This window comes from Prionailurus bengalensis, chromosome B1 (genome assembly GCF_016509475.1).
Source record: "Prionailurus bengalensis isolate Pbe53 chromosome B1, Fcat_Pben_1.1_paternal_pri, whole genome shotgun sequence".
NCBI lineage: Eukaryota > Metazoa > Chordata > Mammalia > Carnivora > Felidae > Prionailurus > Prionailurus bengalensis.
In genome coordinates this window covers 65,201,557-65,220,819 of record NC_057344.1, presented here as the reverse complement: position 1 = coordinate 65,220,819, position 19,263 = coordinate 65,201,557, and the positions used below count along the sequence as shown (strand labels likewise).

The 19,263-nt window shown below is 39.7% G+C and overlaps 1 protein-coding gene and 1 long non-coding RNA gene across 2 annotated transcripts in view; one reads left to right on the top strand and one right to left on the bottom strand.

Annotated features, from left to right (window-relative positions):
* The window catches only part of NAF1 (nuclear assembly factor 1 ribonucleoprotein), a 42,228-nt gene extending 31,738 nt beyond the window's left edge, over positions 1–10,490 (bottom strand). The window contains exons 1-2 of the mRNA XM_043566288.1: positions 9,963–10,490; positions 4,989–5,157 (exon numbers count right to left, since the gene is read on the bottom strand). Of these exons, the coding sequence (XP_043422223.1) occupies positions 4,989–5,157; positions 9,963–10,291 (498 nt within the window). The 5' untranslated portion in view covers positions 10,292–10,490. The remainder of the gene's footprint in view (positions 1–4,988; positions 5,158–9,962) is intronic.
* Positions 10,491–10,510: 20 nt separating this feature from the next.
* LOC122474922 lies at positions 10,511–18,363 on the top strand. Its single transcript, XR_006295045.1, has 2 exons — positions 10,511–10,695; positions 18,177–18,363. It is a non-coding gene; the product is annotated as an uncharacterized LOC122474922 (long non-coding RNA).
* Positions 18,364–19,263: the final 900 nt, after the last annotated feature.

Here is a 19,263-nt window from a genome sequence, read left to right as displayed (position 1 = left end):
ACCACAAAATGCATTTGTTTTACAATATAACATAGGCAGTCTCTAAATTATGAAGGTACCAAAAATTGCCTAAAGCATTAAAGTTTTTTCTTGGTCATGTTATATTATGTGTATAAATACATACTATTATGCCTACTACAGCATTATCTATTTTTTATCCCCATAAGCACTGTAGCCATAACTTTTGAATGTTAAGTAAAACCCTTCAGGTTTTCAGAAGAGAAAATAATAGGCATTAATGTATAAAATTAATTTCTGATTAAGATTTTGAAATGTCACAATCCCTTAAACGTTTTTACAACTCTAAATTTTTAATTACATCTGATTTATTTGAATAAACAGTTCAGGGCATAAACTGCTGAGAAAGTTTTTCAAAAAGGACCTAATTTTCCAATTCACTGAAACACTGAATAAACTCAATGTGGTCTAATGTAGTTTCAAAGCTGTAATATCTACGCTGCTTTACATTTACTGTGGAGGTTAAATATACACCTTCTCAGCATTAAAGGGGAGTATATGATAAAAGAATAATTCCACTTGGCTAAATTTAACAGCATATATTACATAATTGTGACATTATAAATAGAGCCATCTAAGATTACCCTCCTTTTCAATGCCTCAATGGTATGGCTAACCATTCCCTCTTTTTTTCCTCTTCTCTTCACCCCTCCTTTTTTTAAATCAAGTTATAACCATATCTTGTCATCCAAAGGGATTACTGCAACACTCTAAGGTTAATTCTAAAAGAACAATCTTGAGGTTACTTCACTATCTCCCATATACTTACAATTAAAGACCTGCAATAGTTAGTAGTTAGATCACCAGGACCTAACTTTCCAACAATAGAAAAGATTTAAAAAGCTAGATCCAGGGAGGCAACATTCCTGCCTGACAGACTAACTGAAGGTAAAAATGATGCTCAGCATGCCTCAATGGCAGTAGAAACAGCCTAGAATATGAGACATGTTATAAAGACGTAAGATGGGGAAAACTGGGATAAATTGGGCATGTCTATGTTCTAGAGATCTCTAACATCCAGCAGAAACTCTCTAATGGATAGAACTGCTTGGTCAATTTTAACTTATGTGTACCTTTTAGCAAAGACAACATGAATAGTAGGTCTCATTAATTTTCTTCAGCATTTCATTATGAAATTAAATTAAATAGACTACATAGATGAAACAGTTCTATGCACAATCCCTGCTAAAAGGATATATCAGTATGATCTAAAAAAGATGGTACATTTGATACTGGCTAGAGCTAGTTGTCAAGAGGGGATAGTTCCCAGAAAAGCAGACTGTCATTTTCCAAAAAAATAAATAAATAAATAAACTTATTTATTTTTACTTATTTTGTTTTTACTTAAACAAAATCACACACACACACAAAAACAAATCTAATAAGCTAAATAATAGGACTGTCCCAAAGTCAGCAAAGAAATATAGCACTGACTGTCTGGTTTGTCAAGGGGAAGATGACAGAAGATACTAGATAGAGACCCAGGGTCACAATCTATGTGGGAGCTAGAATTAAAAAGATGAATCTACAGGTAAACAGAAGAAGTCAGTAAGTAAAGAAAGAATAAAATGACACTCAGAGAACTAGGAGAATATCCAAGAGGCCTATAAAAGAAACAGCATGGCCATCCTCAATAGCTGCCTAGTTCCCAGTGGCTTTCCTCCCCAAGTAAGTTTACAATACATCTCCCTTCTTGAGGTAATTGGAGAGCCTCTGCTACTCACAACCACAAGACTCCAACATAAGTCACGTGTGATAACCTCTTCCAAGTATTTCCCTTTTATTCTCTAATACGGTAACTGTTATTACTGACTAAATAGCATCCTTTTCCGAAATGGATAGAAGCCTCCCTTTCCTATGACAGAGAACCCATTCCTTGTGGTTTGCATGGCTTGGTGTTAACCACACAACCCTCACCCTCCTCAAAATACACACACATTCACACTCCCTTTCTGTAAACTGGCTCGTACGTGCTCCCACCTTCACACATGCCCATGTACTTTCTCTAAAGCACTTACTCTCCTACATACTTTCCCACATAAACAGGAGTGACTGTGACTAATGCTCAAGCAATCCGAAGACACATTCCACTAGCCTCAATGACGTGTTCAGGGCTGTGTACCAGGCCCCAGGTAAACCAGTATTAAGTTCTTCACAAGACTCGCATATAGGAATATCAATGGCCAAACTGCCAGAGCTATGGAGAAAAACCTACTGATCAACAGAGAAAAAGGCAGAGTCCTAAAGATACGCAGTATGTGTAACCATACCATCCTTGCTCATCAGGGCCAAGTCATTCTTCTCCCTTGAACTTGAGAGCTGAAGTCCTGAAGGAGTCCTAATATATACTCTTTCACAGCCCTAAGTCAAAGATTTATGGCAGACCAAGGAACTCGTTCCTCCACTCAACTCTAGTAGCAGTAGTCTAAAGGATTAGGAATTTCCAATAAATTGACTTCCTAATCATGTAAATATAAAATAAAGTGAAAAGCTACTCAAGAATCCAAAGTTGAAAAGTAAAGACTATAATTGCTTCTTACATCCTTCCCAAAGATCCCTCAGAACTGGCACAAAAGGGAACAGACTGGTCCACCGTTCAAGTTTCAAAAGCTAACATACCTTCCCAGCAAACCTGTAATTTTCTGATACTAACCAAACATACTTTCACAATTCAATAGCACTTCCAAAATTATATTTGTCTCTGCTTTATTTACTGTCTGTCTCTCTCCACCAAGCACTATGAGAGCAGAAACTGGAGGGTTTTGTTTATAGCACTTAGTATATGACAGGTGTGCTAGAATAGTTTAAGAATGAATGAATGTAAAATGCCAGTTCCCTTACTCGTTCTACAATCATATATTACTCTTGACTGACAACTCATTATCCATCAAGCACCCTACCTGACACTATGGAAGCTACAAAGATGAGATATGAACTCAGCCTTCCAGAAGGTAGTTCCTGACCTCTGTGTAAACATGGATCCTTTTGGTTTTCTGATGAAAATATGAGCACAATATACCAAGAAAAATACTTAAACATATAGACTAAAATTTTGCATTAAATTTTAAGAGATTCACAAGGTAAAATTCCAGGTATAGTAAGATAAATTTAAAAAATGATATACAGGGGCACCTGGGTGGCTCAGGTGGTCAAGTGTCCAACTTCAGCTCAGGTCATGATCTTGCAGTCTGTGAGTTTGAGTCCTACATTGGGCTCTGTGCTGACAGCTCAGAGCCTGGAGCCTACTTCAGGGTGAGCCTGCCCCTCCCCCACTCATGTTCTGTCTCTGTCTCTCAAAAATGAGTAAATTAAAAAAAAATTTTTTTAATGATATATATACAGGAGTACTGCAGTCCTTTATTTGTTGATCTGAGAAAACTTAGAAAGGTGACCAAAATACAAGAGAAAGACCAAAGAATTCTCCCAATATTTTCAGAAAATAGTCATAAATTGGGAGAGCCTGTGCATAAAAAGGCCAGGAAGGGATATCAATGTCTGTAGTTTGACGAAGCTGCATAAAAATCCAAGCGGTTTTCAATACATAAAGCATAAGATAGGATATTTCTCACTACAAGTAGAGAAAAAGAAATAATATTGGTAGGTCATAAAAAGGTGCCCAATTACCTCCAGGCTTTTAAAATGTTTTCAAAATTAAAAATTAAAAAATTAAATGCTTTCAAACCTTGCACTAAAATGTTTCATTGATTTAAGTATTACATAATAACTGTAATTAGTGATCATTAAATTTTTAAAAAACATTAGCAATAAGTAAAGTACATACGGGTACAGAGAGAATAAACATGGGGCAATATAGCCTATATTCCGAAATTCTGAGGAGATATTTCTATTGGATCACGAGGTTTCAACCAAACTATCACCATCCTTCTAGGAATGGTTTACAGTTTAAGAGGAAATAACCACACGAGACTACTTTACAAACCAAACCTATCAGGTGCCAATAAATACCATCCTGTAATGAACAAGTTTTCTCCATCTGCAACAATAAAATGTTCCCAAACCTCAAGTAAATAGGGGTCCTAAGAAACTCTACCCATCTAATTTCACTTTCTACTCCTCTAAATGCAATCAATTAAAAAGATTTCAAGGGTGCCTTGGTGGCTCAGTCAGTTAAGTGTCCAACTCTTGATTTCAACTCAGGTTATGATCTCATGGTTTGTGAGAATGAGCCCCACACTGGGCTCTGCACTGAGTGTGGAGCCTGTCTGGGATTCTCTCTCTCCTGCTCTCTCTGCCCCTCCCCCCACCTGTGTTTGCTCACTTGGGCATGCACACTCTTGCTCTCTCAAAAGTAAATAAACATTTAAAAATAAATAAATTAATAAAAAGATTAATTATGGGGCACCTGGGTGGCTCAGTCGGTTAAATGCCTGACTTCAGCTCAGGCTGAAGATCAGGTCATGATCGCATGGTTCATGAGTTTGAGCCCCACATCCGGCTAGCTTAAAGTTGACATTGCAGAGGTTGCCTGGGATTTTCCATCTCCCTCTCTCTGCCTCTCCCCTCACTCTCTCTCTCGGAATAAATAAATAAACTTTAAAAAAAAAAAAAAAAGATTTCAATTACTATTGGACAAAATTTTCTGACATGTGGACAAACACACACACACACACACACACATATCACCAAGGTTGTAAATCCACATATGAAATCTTTTCTAAGAAAATTTTAAAAAAGTAGCAAACTAAAGTTGATGCCCAGCATGAACAATTTTCAAACTTTAGAGTTAGAAGCAACCTTAGAAACCTTAGCAACCAGATCAATCCTTGCTTTTATGTTAAAAAAAAACAAAAACAAAACAAAAAACAAGGCATAGCAAAAGTCTGCCCAATAACAGGTTGAGAAGTCTTCAAATTTATGGAGGCAGATACAGGCCAAATGAGACCAGAATTAGTACCGTAACATCTTTTATAACATGCAAATTAAGTTTAAGAACAAACAGAAGTACTTACGTTAAGGAGTAACTCATCTTTTGTTTTAAGAGGGAAATTCTTATTTTCCTTCTCAACTTGTAAATCATCTTCTCCATCTGACAGCAGTGGAGGAAGTGACAGACGAGAGGACGATGATGAGGAAGATGATGAGGACGAGGAGGAGCTTGAACTATCTGAATCTGTGTCACTGTAGGGGAGAAAAAGTTGAAAACTTAGTAAAGCAGTAGTAAAACAGTACTAAATTACAAGTGTTCAACTAGGAAATATCTACTTTACTATGTATTTACTGTTGCTGATATAATTCAAAAGCTAGCATCTCGAAATTGACTATGATTTTTGGAAAGTAGACTTTAATCCATTGGTAACATTTGCAAAACCTCTGCTATAACCCAAAACCTTTTTATTAAAATAGTCTCACACAGCATACATTTGTCTTAATGTAATTATGCATGTGACAAATCACTCACAAAAGAAATCTCTGAACAAGAGACCTTTCTTACTACTCAATGACCAGAAGATCACTTAATTGCCAATAAAATGTTCAGTTTCATGCAACTTGGGAAACTCCTGAAAATTACCAATCATGCTGACCACTCTACTCTCTAAAAACTCCCTTAGCCCTTGATTTCCACAGCAATTACCAGTAACCCTCTTAGTTTAAATTGTTTGCTGATAATGTCCCTCAGCACATTTTATGTTTTTAAGTCCATCCTCATTTCTTCTTCTTTGTCCTCTTCCCATGGATAACCTCATCCATTCCAATGATTTCAATCATCACTCCTATATAGATAACTCCTAAATCATCGGCTTTGATACTGAAAATTCTAGGCTCCACCCCTTATCTCTGGCTGTACACTGGCCACTTCTGTATGAATAACCTACACTTACCTCATACTAGCAACAAGTTTAAAAAAAAAAAAAAAACATTCTCCCTACTAAACCCGCTTCTCTCCTTGAGCTACTATTTTATTTCATTGCTTAGTCTTCAATCCACTCACTATAGGTAGAAAAGTTGGAATCATTTTGAGCTAATGCAATCTCACAGTGATAAAATACTATCTTCAGATGGCAAACTTCACTCCTACTCCACTTCTCACTCCCATTTCCACTGTCACTATGACCATATTTGGGGGAGGTCCTCATTTCTCACCTTTCTGTAATAACTGTATAACTGGCGTTAACACTAGTAGTCTCTTTCCACTACAGTCAACCCTTCCTTCTACTGCTGTTAACCTTCACCCTTTCATGACCTTCCCTCCTAATTAGTTCACACTTGCTTAAAATAAAAAAAAAAATAAAAAAAAATAAAACCATCCATGATTGGACATCAGATCTTAGGGAATTATTAACTTTGTTATGTGTGGTAATTGTCATTATGTAAGAAAATGTCCCCTTAGAGAATGCATGCTGAAACATTCAGGGAGAAAGTGTCATAATACCTATAAATGACTTTAAAATGGCTCATTAGGGGCGCCTGGGTGGCTCAGTCGGTAAAGCATCAGACTTCGGCTCAGGTCACGATCTCGCGGTATGTGAGTTCGAGCCCCGCATCGGGCTCTGTGCTGACAGTTCAGAGCCTGGAGCCTGTTTCAGATTCTGTGTCTCCCTCTCTCTCTGACCCTCCCCCGTTCATGCTCTGTCTCTCTCTGTCTCAAAAATAAAATAAAATGTTAAAAAAATAAAAAATAAATAAATAAATAAAATAAAATGGCTCATTAATGGGGCACCTGGGTGACTCAGTCGGTTAAGCATCTCTTGATTTCGGCTCAGGTCGTGACCTCATGGTTGGTGAAATGGAGCCCTGTGTTAGGCTCTGCCCTGACAGTGCAGAGCCTGCTTGGGATTCTCTCCTCCTCTCTCTCTCTCAAAATAAATAAAGATTTAAAAAAATAAAATGGCTCTGAAACTAACTTTGAAATGTTAATAAGTATTAAATCAAGATGACAGCTGTGTGTTTGTACCATTCTTTCCATTTCTTTATTAAGAAAACACTAAACAGAGAAAACCTTTAAAACTTTCTCCATAAATCTATGCTGGGTGCAAGACACAGGCCATGCTCCTAGTGTATTTCAGAGCCCTCTGCAATCAGGTTCCTGATAACCTTTACAATCCCATCTCCTGCCACTTGTCTAGCACATAAGCATATAAAACTTCCCAAATTCCCTTATTTTCACACCTCATGCCATTATTTGTGCTATTTGACTGGCATGTCCCCAGGGCAGAAAAATTCCATTCTTCTTTATAGGCTCAACTCAAATATTACCTCCTCTGAAGCCACCCCCTACCCACCAAAGGTACACTTATTTCTTTCTTTGTCTAGCACAGCGTTTTTTTTTTCAAACTGCCTACTACAGCCAGTCCATACTATTCCATAATTCACTGAAAAACAATGGACTATGAAGTGCTTGAAATTAAGACATTAGTTCTGGCAAGTATGGTCTTTCCTTCTGTTACCAGTGAACTCCTTCCCACTATTACTATTATCAGGAATCTTCCCCTCTATCCCTGATCATTCCCATCAGCATATCAAAACTCTACACTACCTCTGTTGAATTCCTCCAGCTATGGCCTCATTTCTCCCCTTAAAGTTTCTTGACACGGTTGTTGTTAACACATGCTGTCTCTGCTCCTTTACTTCCCATTCAGTCTTTACCCAAAAATGGCTTCCATCACCACCACTCCTTGACAAGATCACCAACATTCCCCATGTTGTCAAGTCCAGTGGACATGTTTCTGTCATCTTAATTAACTTCTCAGCAACATTTGACATGGTTCCCACTGGCTTCCTCAAAAAACTTCCATATTTTGGCATCCACTATGTTAAGGGGGTATTCCACCCTCATGTGGCTTCTTCTGTCTTCACGGCTTTACATATGACCTTCACTTGGGGCACCTGGGTGGCTCAGTCAGTAAAGCGTCCAACTTCAGCTCAGGTCATGATCCCAGTGAGTTCAAGCCCCGCGTTGGGCTCTGTGCTAAAACTCAGAGCCTGGAGCCTGCTTCAGATTCTGTCTCCGTCTCTCTCTGCCCCTCCCCCACTTGTTCTCCCTCTCTCTCTCTCTCTCTAAAAATAAACATTAAATAAAAAATGTCGTTCACTTAAAAGAGACTAAACAGACATAACATCCAAATGCACTGTTTGAGAATCTTGTTTGAATTCTAATTCAAACAAACCAACTATTAAAAGACAACTAGCAAAATATGAATACAGACTGGCTATTAGGTGGTATTAAGGAATTAGGGTTAATTTTACTACATTTGATAGTGACATGGTGGTTGCTTAACAAGTACTTTATCAGTCAGAAATGTAAAGAACATATAGGTAAGGTGACATGCTGTTTTAGATTTCCTTTAAAACTCTCAGGTTAAAAAAAAAGATAAAACAAGATTAGCAAAATAATGGAAACTGTTTAAGTGTGGTGACGAGTACATGGGCATTCATTACATTACTCTCTACTTTCAACAAATTTGAAATGTCTGTAATGAAAAGTTAAACTAAATCCTATTTGTAATCTTATGTTCAACTTTACATCTCTAGTCAAGAATTGTCCTCTGAACTCTAAACTTATTATCCCATGCTTCCCTGACATCTACAATTAGCTGTCAAAGAAATCTCAAATTAACTGTTCAAATTAAACACTCTTATTTGTCTCCAGCCCCCATCCCAGATAGGTTACTCCCCACTTCACTAAACAGCACCACCAATGTCTCTTTGTCTAGCTCACTGCCCCATCTATTAGGGCAACTTCAAAATATTTAACCCAGACAACAATGGTCACATCATGGACTCATGCAACATTTTTCCAACTACTTCCACACACCAACCCCTGTTCCACTCTTGCTTCTCTGCTCTCACTCTTTTTTTTGAGAGAGAGAAAGCGAGAGAGCAAGTGCAGGAAGGGCAGAGAGAGAGAATCCCAAGCAGGCTCCAAACTATCAGCACATAACCCGATGTGGGGCTTGAACCCACAAACCCTGAGATGATGACCTGAGCTGAAACCAAGAGTGGGAGACTTAACCGATTGAGCCACCCAGGCACCCCTCTTCTTTCACTCTTGAATCCAGTTCAATTCCTTCTCTACAGAGCAAAACTTATTAGAATATACACCTGAGAATGCCATTTCTCTGCTTAAAATTCAAAAGCTTCTCTAACATTTCGAATGAAAACTTTAACATGGCTACAGGGTCCTACAGGGTTGGTCTCTCCTATTACTTTCTCAATGTCTCACTTGTCCCTTCACTGTAATTCTCACCACCTCTAATTTATGTATTGATGTGTTTAGTTTTAGTTTTGGTCCCTCTCTCTGTTTTATTCACCTTTTCAGTATCCCACATGACACTCAAATACGTGTAGATAACGTTCAGTGTGGTTTAGTAACATCCTACAACCTTAAGTCCTCTCTCACCACATGTGTCATATTTATAAAAAAAAAAAAAAAACCTGTTTATAAAATCTATCCAGATCATACAATAATGCTACATAACAACGTTTCCCTAATTTCACGAACACGTGCTCCCTGCAAGAATTCTACGAATTAACAAAATTGTCAGGAGCCAAACGGGAAATGTCTGAAATCCTGTAACTGGTCCTTCCTTAACTCATCTGGCTCAAAAAAACACACTCTAAACCTGTTTGTTTGTTTGTTTGTTTGTTTGAAGATCCGACAAAACTCAAAATCATAAACGTAAAGGGGCACACGCCAAACTGGTTATTGAATCCATCATCCTCAGGTTTTTTTTTACGATCTATTCATAGGACCCTTCAGACTACCACATTTAAGAAAGAGGGATCTGATTATTAATCTCGGATTCACCACGCGATTTGCAGAAGAGAGAGGAATGGGCGGTCCGAGCTACTTGTCAACACGTGCTCAGTAAGCTTAGCTACCTCTCCTCCCTCCCTCCCTCCCGGGCCCACGCGAGAACCCTCTCAGTCCCTGGCCTCGCGCCTCCCCCCACCCTCCGGAGATCCGGGACCCCTAGGCACCGGACCTGTCCGAGTCTGAATCCGAGTCCGAGGTCTCTAGAGAGTCTGGGGTCCGCGCCTGCTCTGCGGAGCCCGAGCCGGTGACGCAGTTCCCTCCCTGTGGAGGTTCTGGCCTTGATTGCGGCGCGAGTTCAGGCGGCTGTTCCTCTGCAGGCTGAGCCTCCGCGGCCTGCCCGGTGTCCGGGGACCGCTCACCCGACTGTGGTGGCGGCCGAGGGTCTGGTACAGGTACACAGCTCGGAGACAGCACCGCCTGACCCTGGCTATCTCCCAAACTGGTGCCATTAAATTTCAGAGTTTCCAACTGAGCGGCAGCGGCCTCCACCACTTCCATGGCGTCGCGCCGGAGACCCAGTCGGATTCACCTTCAGGGCCCTCAGAGAGGCTCGCGGCTCCCTCGGGAAAAGGACAGAACAACAGGGTTCCCGTCTGTAACCGCGCCAGGGCCCGACTTCCCGCGTTTCTGGGTAACTGCACGCCTAGCTGCCTGGAGACACGCCCCCGCCGTTTACTCAGCGGCACTTCCGGGGGAGCGTACGACGTGACCGGACGCGACTGCGCTCACCGGGGGCGGGCGGACCCGCGGGGCCCTAAACCCTCCGTGTCATTGCGTCCCCGGGCACCTTGGGGTCAGGGGGCTGGACGTTCCAATTATTGCATCTGGGACAATTCAACTTCAAGCTGAGATGCGAAGGAGGGCTTGTAGGGCAAGGGAGTTACCTGATTGCACGAGTCACTGTAAGTAAGAAACTTGAGCCAGAAGTCTGGAACAGACACTTCTACTAAACTTCATTAAAGTTAAATCGATAGATAGATAGCAAGCGCGTTAACAATCATCTGAAAAAAATTACTGCAACTATTCCTTGTTTTTCTTCAAAGCACTCTCAAAAAGAGCAGTAATAGTTGACGGAATGTTGCTGCTTGTTGATGTTATGGTGAGATTTATATTGTAGTTGATGCCACTTAATAGAAAGGGTAGGATGGGACTAAAATGAACAAACTTAGCATGGAAAACTGTTTAGATCGTAAGGAAGGTAAGCAAAAATTTCTTAGGATTGAGGCAGAGATCGGAATTCGATGGTATCTTTTTCAAAAACAATTTTTAATGTTTAGTTGAGAGTGTGAGTGGGGGGAGGGGCAGAGAGAATCTCTAGCAGGCTTTGCTCACAGCCCGATATGGGGCTCCAAGCCACAAACCGTGAGATCATGACCTGAGCCAAAATCAAGAGTCGCACACTTAACTGACTGAGCCACCCAGGCTTCTCTATAGTTATCTTTTTAGAACTTAAGTTTAATGTATCAGCTCTTCAGGAATAATAAATAATATCATTGTTACCATTTAGTAAGCACGCGTATGTGCCAAGGACTGTGCTAAAGATTTGTCAGTTTTTTTACTGAGAATATGACCTGTGCACACCACATTAGCAGACCTTCACAGAAACGTGAGAGTAATACATCGTATCAGATCTTAAGGCGCTTACAATGTAATTGAAGTAAAAAGGTCAATGCCCAGAAGATAACTAGAAAAACATTTGAAATGTGAAATACAGGATGCAAATTCAGCAGTCATAAGAAGTTCAGTAAGACTGGTAAGCTGTATCATGGTTAACCTCCAAAGACAAGCAGGAATTTAAGCTTGAGATACCACTCATGAATGCAATAACTAAAGTTTAGTTTTCCCAGCTAAATAGACCTGTGTTCAAATCTCAGCCGTACCATTTCCTTATTGGTGTAATAGTAACCTGGAGGCTCCTGGATGGCTCAGTTGATTTTGGCTCAGGTTATGATCTCACAGTGTGTGAGTTTGAGCTCCACATCACTGTCAGCATGGGCCTGCTTGGGATTCTCTCTCTCCCTCTTGCTCTCTTTCTGCCCCTTCACACTTGTGCTCTCTCCTTCTCTCTCATTCAAAATAAGTAAATAAACTTAAAAAAAAAAAAAGTAACCTTAAGCAGGTAGCCTGACATATCAAAATCTCATTTTCCTTACCTATAAAATGGAGATAAAAATACTATCTCATATAGTTCATGTGAGCACTAATTAAGGATTTATACAAGAAAATGCCACATATCAAACACACATTAGTGTGAAAAATGGTTGATAAATAGAACAATGAACAAACTTATGAATAAAATGACACTTCAGCGACAATGATCTTGCAGAGATATGTGGTGTCAATGTGAAAAGAGAAGAAATTTTAAGTCAGAATGTCCTAGCCAGATAAGTCTGTTGGATGGCTCCAGGTTAAATAATGAAAGTCTGAACCAGTGCTAGAGTCAATGAAGTAAAGAAAATTCCCAATATCAGAAGAATCAAAGTATTCTAAAATTTCTAATTGTTTTCAGTGTTTATTTGTTTTTCAGAGAGAGAGGGAGACAGAGCATGAGCAGGGGAGGGGCAGAGAGAGACAGAGACACAGAATCTGAAGCAGGCTCCAGGCTCTGAGCTGTCAGCACAGAGCCCAAAACAAGGTCGAACCCACGAGCTGAGAGATCATGACCTGAGCTGAAGTTGGACCCTAAACAGACTGAGCCACCCAGGTGCCCCAGTACTCTAACATTTCTAACTGAGGAAACTAGAAAGAAGTTGATATTAACCAATAAATATGGAGAAGTTGGAATGAAATAATGAGTTTGTAGTTGAACTTGAGGGAAAAAAAATTGGACAGTTAATTGAAAATGCCAGTAGCATTTGCAAGTATGAGACCAGAATGCAATAGAAAGGTTACAACCAGGAGTAGAGGTTTATGAACAAATAAAATACCCATTTGTTCATTCAGTAATCATTTACTTAGCACTGCCATATATTATGCACTGCACTATGAACTGGGCATACAAGAAGGTGGATAAATCAATACAGTCCCTGCTCTTAAGGAGCTAACAGTTTAGTAGAAAAGACATGTTGGAAATAAGTGATAAATAACATTAGTGAAGAAATGTATTATAGAAGCATGTACTATAGTAGTGGAATGTACAAATGGAAATGCTGAAGAGAGAGAAATTACATGTAATTTTCTGTTAAAAACTCTAAATATTTGCAGTCACTCTTAGAATAAAATCCATACTCCCTGCTCTGCTTGATCTGGCTGCTGCTTATCTCTCTCATTTCCATTCTTCTTTTGCTTTTTCCTCCCTTGTGCCCGTCATCTCACTGGTCTTAATCTCCCTTCCACACACCAAGCTTACTCTTGGTATATGGCAGTTCCGCTCTGCTCTTATCTTTTCTTATTAATATGGCTCATGTCTTGGGGCGCCTGGTGGCTCAGTCGGTTGAGCGTCCGACTTCGGCTCAGGTCACGATCTCACAGTTTGTGGGTTCGAGCCCTGCCATCGGGCTCTGTGCTGACAGCATAGAGCCTGGAGCCTGCTTCTGATTCTGTGTCTCCCTCTTTCTTTGACCCTCCCCTGTTCATATGCTCTGTCTCTCTCTGTCTCAAAAATAAATAAACGTCAAAAAAAAAAAAGTTAAAAAAATAAAAAAATATGGTTCATGTCTTCATTTTACTCATTTCTCTACTCACATATTGCCCCCTAGATAAGGCTTTCCAGACCACCCAATCTAAGAATACCACCCTTGAACCACTCTAGTTGGTTGTTCTTTTTTTTATTTTTCTAGTAGTACATATTTTCACATGAAACGATCACATTTATTTACTTATTGTCTCTTTTCCTACAAAACTAATTCTGTGAACTCAAGATCTTTATCTGACTCAACAGCTGTCTCTCAGTGCCCAGAAGCATAACGAATCATAAAAAGATTTTTTGAATGGAAGAATGAAAAAGAAAACAATGAAGTTTTGTATAGCAATCACATTAAAAGAAAAATGACTTACAGATAAAAGTACAGATGATGCCTAAGTCATTCATTCAATTTAGATGAATGTAATGATATCTAAGAAAGGCTACTGGTTTCTCATAAAAATCTTTTTGTTTTCCAGTTGGGATGGTCTCCATGTTTCAGGATAAGAATAACTAGACCTCTCTGTAGATTTAAACTATGTTACTATTTTGCAATTGGTACTTTTTATAAGTACTTGAATGTTTCAAAATGTCTTGAATTTACCTACTTCCAGAGCCTGCCTCTCTAACAGCTTTACTTCCAACAGCTGCTAAACTTAGCCTGAAATCTTTAGCCTGAGGCTAACAGCTAAAAAAAACTCCTAGAAAGAATAAGCAGTTTATGGGATCACTATTAAAATTAAGAAAATTCTGGGGCTCCTGGGTGGCTCAGTCAGTTAAGCCTCTCACTCTTGACTTCAGGTCACGATCTCGCTTTGGTATATTCAAGCCCTGCATCGGACTCTGGGCTGATGGTGCAGAACCTGCCCGGGATTCTGTCTTCCTCTCTCTCTGTCCTCCCCCCCTTGCTCTCTATCTTTCTCTCAAAATAAATCAAAATTGGGGCATCTGGGTGGCTCAGTTGGTTGGGCATTGGACTCTTGATTTCAGCTCAGGTCATGATCTCACAGTTGGTGGGATCGAGCCCCGCGTTGGGCTCTGAGCTGGTAGTGTGGAGCCTGCTTGAGATTCTCTCTCTCTCTCTCTCTCTCTCTCTCTCTCTCTCTCTCTCTGCCCCTTCCCTGCTCATACTCTCTCTCTCCTAAGAATAAAATATAAATAAGTAAATACATACATACATACATACATAAAATAACAAAAAAATAAAACTAAAGAAAATTTGTCTTGAATTAATTTATGAATTAACAGTCACATTATATTATAAAGCAAACATGTAAAACACCTAAACATATTCTTTGAAGTGCAAAAGAAAAGTTTATGAGAAGAAATTCATTTGAAAAGCAAATAAAACTTTGCAAGTTCCCCATCTCTATTTATTATAAAGATAGTGAAATTTTACAGAACGAAAAAAACAAACTGCCAACCAACTCTTCGTGCCATTTTTCACTGATTTGCAGGGTCTTGCTTCTCAAAATGTAGATGAGCAGCCTCGGCATCACACGGAAGCTTACTAAGACTGCCTGTTAAGACTGCCAAAGCTCAGGCTCCATCTTCTGAGTCAGAATCTGTCTTTTAAGAAGATTCCTCATGTTGATTTGCATGTACAATAAAGAGGAAACTCTGCTCTGGTGGCTATGTGAGGGTGGGATACATGCCTGGACAAACACAGTGCTTAAAAGTTAAACAAATGAGGGGCACCTGGGTGGCGCAGTCGGTTAAGCGTCCGACTTCAGCCAGGTCACGATCTCGCAGCCTGTGAGTTCGAGCCCCGCGTCAGGCTCTGGGCTGATGGCTCCGAGCCTGGAGCCTGTTTCCGATTCTGTGTCTCCCTCTCTCTCTGCCCCTCCCCCGTTCATGTTCTGTCTCTCTCTGTCCCAAAAATAAATAAAAAACGTTGAAAAAAATTAAAAAAAAAAAAGTTAAACAAAGGAAAGCCTTTTGCAAGAGGAGTTGAAGAGCTAGACCACTGAGTCTAAACTAAATAGACTTAACAGTTTGTTGTCTGTTGATGCCTCTACCTGGATGCCCCCAAAGCACTTCAAACTCTAATATCCAAAACTGACCTCAGCATCCTTTTTCACTCTATTTCTCCTCCTTTATTTCCTATTCTGGTAATGCCACTGGTACCTACCCAGTCACTATATACTAAGTCTGAGCCTCATCAATTTGCTGTGTGACTTAATTCAAGTCATGTCATTTTCTCTGTCTGATCTTTCGTCAACTCATTCATTCAATAAATATTCATCAGACACCAATTTGTGTCACATGCTGTGCTAGGTATTGGGAATAAAGTGGTAAATATAACAGAAATGGTCCTAGAGCTTATGGAACTCACAATATAAATTTCAGTTTTAAATGATGAATGGTCACAAGAACAGGCCTTGATAGACCTCAGAGTGCATCAGGAGCCAATAAAACTGAGGGTTAGGGAATGCGGAGATTGGCATTCCAGATTGATTACAAGTGTTGGGTTTCAAGTAAGATTTCATTTGAAGAAAAGACTTAGAAAAGAAAAAAAAAAGAACAACTTGAAACTTAAGACCTTTTATAGAATTGTGATTTCATATAGTCTGCTTTTAGTTCTCAGGTTTTTTGAATTCAGGAATTTTTATAGAATATGACACAGTGATTGATCTGTTTATTTCAATGTTTAAAAAGACATAAATAGGGGTGCCTGGGTGGCTCAGTTGGTTAAGCGTCCAACTTCAGCTCACTTCATGATCTCACAACTCATGAATTCGAGCCCCATGTCAGGTTCTGTGCTGACAGCTCAGGGCCTGGAGCCTGCTTCAGATTCTTTATCTTGGTCTCTCTCTGCCCCTCCCCCATTCTCTCTCTCTTTCTCTCTCTCTCTCTCTCTCTCTCTCTCTCTCTCTCTGAAAAAAAATATTTAAAAAAATTTAGATAAAAAAAAGACATGAATAGACACATGTATGGTTAGAAGTGTACAATTCCTTTGTTAAATGGAAATAAGATTTTGTAACATTTGTCACATAACGATTATAAGCTGTTTATCACTCCCTCCACCTACCTGTGACATTTATGGTACTGTTCTTCTATTTTCCCCCTTTCTGCTTTATTTTCATTTTCTTGGTTTTACTTTTGGCTTTTCCTCCATTCTCTTTTAACTGTTGATGTAGTAGTTAGTCTCACCTGTCTCTAACCCATGCTCTACACTCTTGCCAGAATAAGATGTCTGAAATGCAAATATGATCATATAATTTTTCTGACTTAAAAATCTTTCCGTAATTCACCATTTCCTTAAGATAAAAGAAAATTCCTAAATATTACATGAAAACAAAATTGCAAAGAAACCACCCAATAGGTGATGGGAATGAAGACAGTGTTGTCAGAGACTATTTTAAGCAAAGCAAGGAGACAGGGAAAGTTGGGCTGGTTTTCCTTCTCTTGGGCTAGGCATTGTTTTTTATTTCTACACTCAACATACTGTTCTCAAATATGTCAAAATATACAGGATGTGATCTTCTGATACTTGAGTGGTCTTGAGAGCTGGAAATATAGACTTTATCTTAGACTGCCCTGAGGACTCCACATACATTATTGTTGACCCTTAAAAATGATCACCTGTTGATTGCATTAGATCATCTTCTGACCCTGTTTTTATGGCTGTTAAAGTCCTCCAAACCCTAATGCATCTCACTCAGAATGCCAGTTGATGTCAGGCTTTCAGGGACTCTTGAAAGCTCTCTTAAGACAAGTATGCATTCCCATTGCCCTTTGCTATGAGAACAACCAGGTGGACCATATAAATTAGGTCCTTGAGGAATGTCTCCAGGGAAACAAATTTTTTAAGCATGATTATAGGATTACCTCTTTCCCTGAAGATAGAATTCATATATGCCTGCTGCTATAGACTAATTGTTTGTATGCCCCCAAAATTCATATGTTGAAACTTAATCCCCAATGTGATGGTATTAGGATGTGGAGCCTTTGGAGATGATTAGGTCATGAGGGCTCTGCCTTCATGAGTGGGATTAAAGACCTGAGAGAACTTCCTTGCTCTTCTAGCAATGTGAGATTAAAACAAGCAGTCAGCATTCTGCAATCAGGAAGGGAACTATCATCAGAACCCAAGCAAACTGGCACCTTGATCTCACACTTCAAGCCTCCAGAACTGTGAGAAGTAAGTTTCTGTTGCTAACAAGTCCACAGTACTTCATTTTAGCAGCCTAAATTGACTAAGACACCAATATTCCATGATATGGTTCTAACAGGATATTAAATTGGAACTTTTGAACAAAGTACCAGAATACAAGTGGTGCTACCTTTGAGAAAGTGCTAGACTTCCTTGAAGGCAGAATTTCAAAGGAAACAGCCAATGCTCATTTATGAAAACCTTAAATTTCCCTTATTCACAATGAAAATATAAAAATGTAGGATGGACAAAGGATTTTATGAAGAGGTTTTGAAAGAGAAGTTGAGGTGTGCCTGGGTGGCTTATTCGGTTAAGCATCCTACTTCAGCTCAGGTCATGATCTTGCAGCTCGTGGGTTTGAACCCCACTTCAGGCTCTGTGCTGACAGTTCAGAGCCTGGAGCCTGCTTCAGATTCTGTCTCCATCTCTCTGCCCCTCTCCTCACTCAAGCGTTCTCTCTCTCTCTCTCTCTCTCTCTCTCTCTCAAATGTAAATAAACATTAAAAAAAACTGTTGAGGGATAAAGTTGATGGATTATTGTGATTCTCACCCCCACTCTCCATCCATCTTCCCTCTTTTCGCTCTGCCATTTCTCATCAACACAGGAAGGACCAAAAAAATCTAGCATGATAACAACCTTGGAAAGGAGGAGAAATATTAGGACAGGATAAAAGACAAAAGGAAAATCATGTCCTGCTTCCCACAGTTAGCAACCAGCTCAAAGAAGTCTTCAGTTGGAGAGAAGTGTGAAGATTTTATGTTGAAATAAAATTTAGAATTTTGATTATTATGTGAGACATATTGTTATTTTTATGTTTGCCATGTTAAAAGACCATAGGAATTTCTCTTTTTGCAGAGTGACCAGAAAAGTCAGAGAGACTGAGTTTTCACACAAATAGAAGGATTGTCCCCCTGGGCAGATTTAATGGGACAGTGGAGGAAGTAAAGTTCATTTTTTGGATTACACTGCTCGAGTCCATTGTGTTCAAAATACCAGTTACCTAGTCCTAGCCCCCAGACTTTCCCAGCCATCTGTCCTTCCAAACCTAGAAGAGTTCCCCACTACATTGTACTTCTTTATGACCAAAGCCAAACACCCCTCAAAATCCCCCAGAAAAGCATGCTTTGCTGAGAGCTGAAGGTAATGCAAAGAAAGACGCAAATTGCTGCAAAGTCAATGACTGAGTTCCTGACCCATACCAGAGAACTAGTGTCCTTGTTCTCATCACTTTCTTGCTCTTTCACTTTCTTAATCTCGTTTTTCTTCATTCTTTATTATGCCTTACTTTTCCATATCGCCTTGCTTCTCTGTCCTGACACTCAGCTTCAGTCCCTGGCTAGATTATGGGCAAGAGGGGGCATAGCTACGTCCTTTAGCCTCCTCAAGCACGCTCCAAACCCTGCACTCCTGTGGTTATGGTGCAGGAGTGAGTGATTGTGCCTTTCCTGGCAAGGCAGCTTCCACAGCAAGCTTAGGGCTTCAGGTGAAAAAGGGTCTCAGAATGTTAACATTTTACTACATATTCTCATTGTCACCCCATGTGTGTGTATACATATGTCTGCATCTGTTTGTGCGTGTGTCTACAACATTATGCCCCACCTGGAAGTCAGTGACAGAAATGATGCCTCTCTACCCCAAATATTTCAGTGCATGTTTCCTATAAAAAGGACATTTCACGTATAAACACAATA